The sequence below is a fragment of the Euwallacea fornicatus genome, chromosome 23, assembly GCF_040115645.1.
Source record: "Euwallacea fornicatus isolate EFF26 chromosome 23, ASM4011564v1, whole genome shotgun sequence".
Lineage (NCBI taxonomy): Eukaryota > Metazoa > Arthropoda > Insecta > Coleoptera > Curculionidae > Euwallacea > Euwallacea fornicatus.
The window spans coordinates 449582-460197 of NC_089563.1; the positions used below are offsets into that span (position 1 = coordinate 449582).

The following is a 10616-nucleotide window of genomic DNA, read 5'->3' on the forward strand; positions in this document are numbered from 1 at the left end:
CCACTGTGCTTTTTAATGTAGGCGCCACTGATTATAACACTTGCAGAATTAATAAATTAATAATTATTCGAACATATAATTTTGATACCTTGAACTTCGTGCAACGGATAATCCATATACGAAATAGATACTTGAAAAATTAGAAAATATGGGTTTTCGTGCATACGAGCCATTATTCCTTCCTACGCTCCACATTGAACGGTTTTTAAGATGTTACGAAAATCAAAAATCATGGAGTACACCATCAGTTTACATTTTGCACTCACTTTGGTTTCAAGTTGAGGTATTCCAGATCTTTTAACGTTTTCAAGATTTCTGCATTTACATATCAACTTGAGTCGCCCATATCACCGTGATCCACTCGTGGGCGAATTTGACTCCCTCGATCTTCACAAGATATTTTTCCCCTCACTTTGAAATAAACTTTCCAATGAAATCTAACATTTTTCTTTTTTATGTTATCAAGGAATCCCCCATGGTGTGTCCGACGATATCGAAATTGATGGTTATGTAATTCCCAAAGGGTCGATGGTAATACCCCTCCAATGGGCTATACATATGAATGACAAATTCTACGCAAATCCGGAGGTCTTCAATCCAAATAATTTTTTGGACGAACAGGGAAGATTTTCCAAAAACGAGAACTTTATTCCATTTCAATTCGGTAAGTTTAGCGGTTAGAAAATCAATGAAAAAACACAAATTTATGCAGGAAAAAGAATGTGCATCGGAGACGAATTCGCAAGAATGATACTTTTTATGTTCTGCGTGTCTGTGCTTCAGAAGTTCCACTTGAAAATAACTAACAAAGAATCTGTGAACCTTGAAGGAAACCCAGGGATAACGTTAACTCCTAAACTATTTAATGTTAGATTTGAACCATTGGATTCGTAATTTCAACACCTGGAATTGAGTGAATATATTATTAGATCAACTTCAGAAGTAGAATTGGATTAATTATTAAGGGTAGACAATTGTAATTAGGAAATATATGTTTCTAAAGCAGTATGCTTATTTATTTCATGTAGAAAAACAGTTAAGGGAAGGTACTAGGTACATGGATACTTCTTTCATGTTTTCAAGTCATGTGATCAGAAATTTAAATTTAATATAAAATTGAGAAAAAAAAATAAAAGAATTTTCTGTATCTGGAGTCGCAGAGCGTCCTAGGAATCCCCGATTTAGTTTAACGTCACACATGTACCCGGTCGAAGAATCCAAACGAGATGCGAACTCCAAAATTTGGATAGAAAAAAGCTTAACGTGACATGCGATATATCCAGATTACTTCGGAAGAGCGTTGCTCGGTACCCGAGTTGAAACTTTACCTGAGGGTGACTCCTGAAGCTATTTTGTCCAAGCCAATCGAGGTCAAGTTAAGAATGGAGCAAACGATTTGCAGGTTCTCGAAGTGTATCGATTGTGAATTACAATTAGAAAATAGCATCGAAGGTGAGTTTTCAAATCGTTGAACCTCAAGAAGATCAAACATGAAACAAAGACACTGTTTAATAAAATAATTTATTATAACTTATTTATAATCAAAATTAATTAAAACAACAAACCTTAATACAAATGAAGTCTTCCTCTCTAAAACTGCGTTTATGCACAATTGCGAAACAAAATATTGTAATGCATTCCTCGAATACTAATTATGATAATGAAGGCGATATGGTACAAATAATGAGTAGGTTTTGTATGACATTCTTCCAGATGCACGATTAAGAAAATACTAATTAAAATATTTGATTAATAAATTCCCTCATCGCAAAATTAATCGTGTCTGAAAGACATCAGACAGAATAACGGATACTAATACATCCAAATAACTATAAAGTAGACATAGTCTATATACAAAATATTATAACTAAATTATGGTTGAACTTCGGTAACCAATGTAATCTTTTACAACCCCATACAACACTGGTAAAAACACTGCTAAATGTCAAAATGGTAAAATGATTAAGGAAGTGACTTGTATGGAGTTGCAAACTTGGTAAAAAATGATGAACATGCCTGACTAGCAATTGTACTATAATATGAAATATCAAGAGGACTTCAAGACCTGTTTATCCCCACTTCAGGTAACATTACTATAATGTAAAAACCGGGATAAACACTGATAAAGTGGGTGCTAGGTAATTGCTTGATATCATGATGTCTAATGAATGATGTTGCAATACTTAAGATGGCACTCCATCTACTCTGATAACTCCCAGAGCCAAAGTAATCTAAAATACTACTAGTTTATTACGATTATGAACACTTTAAACGCACAGCCGACCAACATCGGAGATCCTATTTGGAAAAAGAACGCATATTTTTGAATCTGGTTAAGTACCTACTGTGCCTCACAACTAGGAACCAATCTTCTGACCGTGCTCTTGAACACTTGTCTAGTGACTGCCGGCCGCTCTCACATTATCATCATTGTCCCATTCCATGGGTCGAGGTTTCAAGCACACCCTGTATGGATTAGGGGAGATGGTAACGCCGACGATTCCCTTCAGGCTCGGCAGGGTTTCCCCTTCAGGTACACACACTTCGAAGCTATGCAAGAGCGAGGACAGAAACAGGAAAATTTCCATTCTGGCCAGGACTTCTCCAAGGCACATCCTCCTTCCCACTCCGAATGGCAAGAAATACTCGGGCTTGTGGACTTTTCCTTCTCCATTAATGAATCGGGAGGGATCGAACTTTTCCGGTTCTTTCCATAAGGTGGGGTCCATGTGGACTGCGTGAAGTAGAGGTACTACTTGCGCATGTCGTGGCAAGTGGAAGCCGTTTAGTTTGATGTCTCTGTAACAAGGAAGATTTGGTTTAGTTAAGGTCAGAAAAGGGTCATTCTTACAATACGTAACCAATGGAGGTACACCCATCTTCTCGGTACAAAATGAGAACGTTAGTTGATAAAGAGAATCAGAAACTAGTTGTATTTTATAGCGGGAAATATTCAGATGTTCCTATTACAAACTGACGAATATGCAATTTAAGGCCAGATTCTAGAATATCGATTTGCATCGTTACCGCCGGGATACTAGAATGACTTAACAATAGTGAAAACAAACAAATTAGAAAGAAAAAAACCAAGGGAACGTAGAAAAGAAAAAATCGAATGACGTTTCTTAAAATTGAGGAAAGGAAGAATGAATTGAAAAAATATATATAGTTCAGACCACATAGATCTGATTTGTTAAAGTAATATCGTTCGGCTCTACAGTTGTAAAAAAAAGAATAAAAAGATAAACAAAAATAACGAAAGACTGTGAGCGTACAATCGAAAAGAAACCAATTTGCCATTAACAAACAAGTTTTTTCACTATTAACATACTATTTAATTTAGTATATATTGCATTTTTTACCAAATTTATACCCATTTTCCTCAAAAACTAATCAATAGATATTGAATCGCAATATGTTATTGAATGTAGTTTTGAAAAACATTTAATTCCAAATAACCTTTGAGCCACGTGTCCATTTTGAAAAATCCACCATTTTATGCAACCGGTGACTTAAGCAACATTTAAATAACATAAACAAACGTCAAAAGATAGGATTTTTTTGTTATTCTCAATACTGCTTTTGAAGATAAAAGTGTCACAATAAGTCAGCATTGACGATGGAGGGGGGATATGACAATTTAAAACCACACGGTATATGTAGCATATTCTTCTTACTTAGCTACACTTTATGGAGAAAAACGAAATCTCGTGTCCTAGAAATATGTAGATATTGATCTGAGAAGTTTGATTGATTCGATCAATTTTCAAGTTGACTTCCGTTCGATTAATCGACGCCATGGATTAATGAATATAAAGCTAATTTTGCTATTAATTAAAAATTAATGTATTTTCTAATGGCAGGTACATTGTAAAAGTGTCACCCATGTGGCAAATTATATCTAGAAATTAAAGACATCAAAGAGATAAAAATAAAAGTTTTCGCCACCTGTATGTTATATTCAAAGCTTCAAGTTAAGAATAGTATCGAGGACCCGCGAATTACCAAATTGAAATTTCAGGGTTATCTTCATCTCAACTAAGAAAGCTTAAAGTCATTGGAAAATGAATGCAAATTAATATCAAATTTTCGTCTAAAAACGTACAATCGAATACGAGATTTATTTTTTCCCAGAAATAATTTATTAATTTAGAATTTTAAGATTAAGATTTAGAATTTTTAGCATTTACGCAGAAATAGATATAAAAAATGTGAAGTAAATAATAAAATTACAAAATGGAAATTTGCAAGCAAGTCTGCTTTGCGACCATTCTATTGGTTGCAAATAGCTTACCCATTTATGGGCAGTGACTGTAAAATCACTTTCTGCAGGTGCGTAAGTGTGCTTGCTTCATCGGTGTTCTTTCTCTGATTAAATTTAAATTGTCAAATTTTAAATTATGTTTGACTTTCATTCCTATTTCAAAACAATCAGGGCTGCCAAGAAATATCACGAAAAACAGACAGAAATGCACACGAGGGAAGTAAAAATTATACGCAAGACAAGAAACGAATTAAAGCTAAACATAATTTAAGTACACTGATAGAGTGAGCGCACTTACGCATCTGCAGAAAGTGGTTTTATTCTGTCTAAAAATGATTCGGTGTGATTTTCATTCATGTTCATTTTGATATGCGGACCTTGCTTGTCAATTCAAAACGAAACTTCGTTACCCCGTAGAGCACACTTTCTTACAAATTCCTTTTTGAAATTTCATTACGCCCATCATTTTCATTGCACCAATTTTCGCTTAAATGCCAGAAATTCCAAATTTAATTTAATATCGTTCCCGTTCGTATCCCAAAGAGAGAGAGGGCTCTTCATAGGGTCACATAGGGTGGCCCACCGCCGCACACCGAAAATCAGAAGCTGCCAGGAAAAAGTCTTGCTGGAAAACCTTTTTTGGCCTGACACAGAGAGTTTTTAGGTAAAATCGAGTTAATGTTTGAATTTTTCGAAAATTTCAAGAATTCCAAAATTCGACGAAACTCAAGAAAACCAGCCGATTGCTGAAAACGAAGCGCTATGCGAAATAAGAAAAAACTTAATGACGCATCATCACGGTGTTCGTGGTATCATGATCTACATTCCTCTTTGAAAAATTTTGGCAAAGAACACCCACAGAGGGGTGTGAAAATTGCCGCTATAATTTTTTCGCCAAGATTCGTCTCCTTCATGAGAAAAGTTACGGTGCTTCGTGCGTGTGTGTGTGTGTGTGTGTTTTTTGAAAAACCTTTTTCTGGAACCAGCGGCACCTATTGGCAGGTCCACCCTGTACGTTCGCGTTACAATATGTGATTACCGATTGCGACATTTTTTAATATTTCATGTGCAAATTGTACATTAGTTCCTCTCTTCAAATATTACTGATGATTGGTTACATAAAGACGATTCTAGCAGGTCAAAAGCCTCTCCGTTGCGTAAAGTGAGCTGGTACACACAATATTAAAAAGCCTTTGCGTAGGGTTACGAAATTAGTTTGAGAAATCGTCTGACAGTATACTGCTGTTTAAGTTCATCGACCGAAAAATATATATAAATGAATTTTAGGCATACAAGGACTTTCACTTTTTTCGCAGGTGTGAATTTAAATTACCGGTTATATTGTCATAATCGTGCATAAAAAATTATTGGGCTCCATAAAAAAAAACTGTTTTGCCAATGCGAGGCATTACTGCATGGCATCATATTGAAACAGAGAAAAATTCAATCGAAGACACTTACTTGATAGGTGAGTGAGTAGTGCCCATAGGAACGATACTGGATATCCGGAGTACTTCCAAAATGGTAGATTCGGTAACCGGTAGGTAAGCTAGATCTTCTAACTTTGGTAACCTTTGGCGACCAACGACTTGGTCTAATTCTTCTTGCACAGCCTTCATATGTTCAGGATTGTGCAACATAAATAAAACAGCCCAGTGTAAGGAACTCTTGATTGTTTCCATTCCAGCGGAAAACAGGTCCCCGATTATTTGTTGCATTTGGCGATCTGGAACAAAATTCCAAGGTTGCATTAAACCTATTGAGGCTCGTGAGCGATTAAAAATAAAGAGCGAGTGATGGAAAAACTTACCGTGATCTTTTCCCTCGAACAGATGATGACCGACACCTTCTTCGTTGGCTTTTTGAATTTCATACAAATAAGTATCCAAAAGGTCACGAAGGTGGCTCGGTTCAAAAGTTCTGTTGTGCTCATCGATCACTTCTTGGAAGAATTCGGCCATTTCCTCGCGATTCTGAAACCAAAGAAGAACGCGCGTTGAAGTCGATGAAATTTTGGTCCCAAATGCAATAATGGTATGGGACTAAGTAACTTAAAGGAAAAGGGTCTGTGTGAACGCGAAAGTGTCTTTCGCCCGTGGCATTTTCCATGAGCTTCCGAATCTTCCCATTGATTCGTTAAACATTGGAAAGTTAATCTTTGGAATGTTTAACGAGTCACACCATTAGTGACCCTCAAAATTGGCGGGTATTCCCGATCGGAAAAACTAATGGCTGGTTGGACTTTTATTCGCCAAATTCTGGTACAACCTTGGCATATGCGTTTTAGAATGGTCGATAATATCAATGGTGCATGTGTAGCCCTGCCGTTATGTTCGGTATAGACGGAAATTTGTTGGTATAGACCAGCAGCAATAGTTCACAGGTCTGCAGCAACAGAGAAGCAAGCCGATCCCGTAAGGTCGGAACAAATGTATGACTCTTTTTGGGGATCCAGAATTGGTCCTCTTTTCTGGTGAAACAAAGATTTTTATTCGCACTCCAAGATACCTCCAAACAATGCATATACCAAAAGAACGAACCTGGATTTCTCGCTCTTAAAGTCAATTTCATTCGCAATTCGATTATCACAAGACGATTTCCGGCGTTTCGGGGGCGAGAAATGTCTCCTCAGTGTTTATCAATCAGTCTTTTCTGTGGTCGTGCCTTTATCGTCGCTTGCGCATATCGCAGAAATTATTTAAACTTTGTTTTGGTTGCGCTAAATACTTTGTATAATTATTCGCAGTTGAAGATAGCAATGAAAAGCCGCTTTAAGGTGACTTCGAAAATCGTATCAAAATTCTCGGACTGCGAAAATTCTCAAATTTGAGTTTTATCCAGAAAAATTCCTCGCAACGATTTGAAAAAATACTGAAGACCTCCGGCGTTGTGAAAATACTTTTTAAACCTCAAGAATTTCTCGAAAATTGAGTGTAAATTATTTGCAGCTCACCAGTTGTAAGTGAATATATGCGACAAAACGCCGATTTTCTAAAAGCAAAATCATATTTTGAGGATGTTTGTAAGAGTTTTCGCAGAATTGGAGAACGATACGGCCAAAAATTCTTTTGTTTGAAAATCAAAAAAGCATTTTTTCGTAAATTTAAAGAGGCATTAAATGAAGGTTCATCAGAAATGTTAGCGAAGTGCTTAACGTTCAAAAAGCTGACTTTCGAAATTTCCATGTCGATCGATAAGCACTGGATGTACAATATCTGAAGAGAAAATATGGCAAAAACAGCGCACATAGAGGACCTACTCCTTGAGAATTTCACCTGCTGAATAATTTTTTTAAAAACGATGGAATGGGAAAGATCATTGGCTAGTTTCTTGGTACCCATGGAAATTATCTTTTAGGTAAGGTTTCCGATAGATTTAACGATCGATTGGCCCTTAGGGCCCAGGCGCTGTCAATTTTAGCTGTAATTTCTGTAGAAACGCTGTACTGGGGAGATTTCTGGTTTCGACAGAATTTACCGACCCCATGGAAAGTACGCACAGCTTAAACTAACCAGAACCACAATAATTTGACCCTTAAAAAACTGGCCGCCCACACAATATCTACACCAGTTGATTAGCATTTAGATAACTCGAAAGCTGCTAATTTAAGGTCAAGGTTAGCCGGGTATACGGTTAGTAACACATTTCTGTTATCCAGCAGATATAAATAGTAACTGTGTCTTAAAGAGTGAAAGTAATTTGGATGTGCAAGGACATTATTAGTGCTTAGTAATTAATTAAGTTACCTTGGCGATTTTCTGGCGAGTCTTGCTGTGTGCGGGCCAGTACCTCAAAATGGGAATGAAAAACACGTACTCCAAGGAGCCGAAAAGTTGGAAGCCTTCCTCGATCAGCTCCATGAACCGAATAAATCTGGCATCGTTATGGGAGAATTTGACCGACATTAAAACGTCGCAAATGACATTGGAAATGGAGACCGCCAGCACCGGGTTCAGGTCGGTCGGCTGTCCATTGGTGGCCTTCAGAATTCGTAGGAAATCGTCCACTTCGCTCACTATTCTGTTTTCCATTCGCGCCTTCCTCGAGCTGAGGTACGACATGCCGAAGTGGCGAAGGCCGTCGTGGACGAACCTTCTCTGATCCTTCCACAGTTTTCCTGAAGTGTTTATTACACCTGAAGAGGAAAAAAAAAACTCGCTAAGTGGTGAGTAAGCTCAAGCTTTCCATGGTGATAAATTTCGTAGACATGAGAATTTTAGCGGTCCGCAAATGAGCAAACACCATTGTGACACTTTTATGCACGCGCCTCATGAAAGAAGATCGAATAGGATTGTTATCAGTTTTTCGTCATGACAGAAACTAGGCTAAGATTGATAAAGGGACAATGAGCTATTGATTGCCTATTGATGCGTATATTTCGAGAGATGACCCATGAAGGCCATTGAAGTAAATAAGTGTGTCAGTTGATGCCGATGAAGGATTATAAAAGAAAATTGTATATTCACTAGATGACTTACCGTAACCTTCCAAAATATTGGTTAGTTCAGTGCTGGGTCGACCAGTAAACTCCTCCTTTCTGAAGGCATCTCTGATGGTTTTGTAATCACTAAGCACGACGATGAGTTGCGACCCGAGCCTTGCAGAAATCAGCGACCCATACTTATGGGTTAAATCTCTGTAGAAAAGGTGAAGATCACCTTTGATTCTCAACAAGGAACCAAACACTGGTACTCCCCAAGGTCCTGGTGGAAGGCTCCTGCATTCCAACCATGACTGGAGGGTTCTTGCTAGAATTAACACTACGGTAAACACGAAAAGAACGGTCCTCGTCGCGTCCTCGTTGAGGACGGTCCACAAAACTGAAGCACTATATATGAACATAGTAATTTTTTTCTCGAGGCAGTACTACCTATACGAGATTTTTTGGAGTGTTCAAGAGTCCGCGATATATCTATTGTGGTAGTATTTGTAGTATACTGCTTTTATACATCGGTTTACTACGGACTTAAGAAGCAGAAGTGGGGTGGAAGTGTGTGCAGTCTTGGTTAGGAGGAGCGCAAATCCTACCAATCACAGGTCGTACCGGTGCTCCTACCAATGATCGTAGTGGGTTCTCCGTTCATTCATTAATTTCCTTCAGTTAGTTCCGAAGTGGTACTGGACGTGGTACTGCCGGATTTCGGTGTCCTGTTTCAACCACGACGAGGTCTCGCCAGTAGATTCAAGATCAAGGTCAAAATAGTACTACAGATGGAGATTTGTGTGCAGTTACCGGTGCATGCGGTGTTTTGATTTGTTGTTTATTGCTTCATTGTTTGCGTTTATCGACGGGTATTTACAAGTGAGAAGTACTTTCTAGTTATTTAACATTATACAGGCTTTTGGGGTAAAATTGTAGGATTTTTGTGCGTCACGTTTTGAAAAATGCAATTTAGATTCTCAATGGACCTTTAGAAAAAATCTATTGGTGTGATTATGTATTTTCCTTATTTTTGTAGGTACACTTTTTACGTAAGTTTATATTCGTTTGGTAAAATTTTAAATTTAGTGTAGTGGTACTCTCTTTTTGTCATGACGAATTTGGGCACCCGTAACAGGGCGCAGTCAGTGCGATAATATGGCCAAGTATATCCATTATCGTTGCTGTATCATGACAACTGATAACATTATCTGTTACGCCCATTTAGACAACTTTCGGCGGCCGTACATAAGACACTGAGGGCGCACTGGTGCGGATGCTCCAATTTGCCATTGGTCATGTATGCGAATGTTATTTTATACTTTGATATTTTGTTTCATTTTACAATTATTATTGTTAGTAAAATCAGCTGATCTGTTAGGTATTCAATATTATTATTTATGTAATATGTACCAGTGTTAATAATCATGTTATATAAGTGCTGACTAATGCATAATAATCAGGGAAAAATGTTATGAACTTGTCAAGTGGATTTTTTGAAAAACTAATATTTTTGTTAAGTATTTTAGATTTAAAACTGACTCTTTGCCAGGTTACAGTTATTCACGGTACCGTATAATGCGAGAGTAGGTTTATGGCACTATCAAAAATATAAATTTAAGGAACTTACTAGATCAGTAGATATAATTTTATTTTTTTCAAGTGTGATCTGTTCAGATTTATAAGTGTTTTTAAATAAAAATTGCTGTATCAAAATTTGAGTTTATAATAGATAATTTTTTAAATAGCGAATATGAATTTTTCTATAAATATTCTGTTTTTGGAAAATCGACTAAAATAAAAAGATTCTTATAAATTGCATATCAAATTAAACGCATCTGCATTTTTTGCCTATTTCTGAATGTAGTGTACCACTGCCGTATCGATGGCTTACGCTATCCAATCAAAGACACATATTTACGATGTCCTAAC

At 37.1% G+C, this 10616-nt stretch overlaps 2 protein-coding genes across 5 annotated transcripts in view; one reads left to right on the forward strand and one right to left on the reverse strand.

Moving 5' to 3' along the window:
• The window catches only part of phtm (phantom), a 70679-nt gene extending 69673 nt beyond the window's left edge, over positions 1–1006 (forward strand). For all 4 annotated transcript variants that reach the window (XM_066295777.1, XM_066295776.1, XM_066295778.1 and 1 more), the window contains 2 exons: positions 467–664; positions 713–1006. In XM_066295777.1, the coding sequence (XP_066151874.1) occupies positions 467–664; positions 713–894 (380 nt within the window). In that variant the 3' untranslated portion in view covers positions 895–1006. The remainder of the gene's footprint in view (positions 1–466; positions 665–712) is intronic.
• Positions 1007–1507: 501 nt separating this feature from the next.
• Positions 1508–9911, reverse strand: Cyp18a1 (Cytochrome P450 18a1). Its single transcript, XM_066295544.1, has 5 exons — positions 8743–9911; positions 8011–8399; positions 6075–6237; positions 5726–5990; positions 1508–2799 (listed from the first exon to the last, which is right to left on the reverse strand). Exons 1-5 carry the CDS (start codon positions 9104–9106, stop codon positions 2397–2399), a joined length of 1584 nt encoding a protein of 527 aa, XP_066151641.1. The 5' UTR covers positions 9107–9911; the 3' UTR covers positions 1508–2396.
• Between the last annotated feature and the right edge of the window lie 705 nt (positions 9912–10616).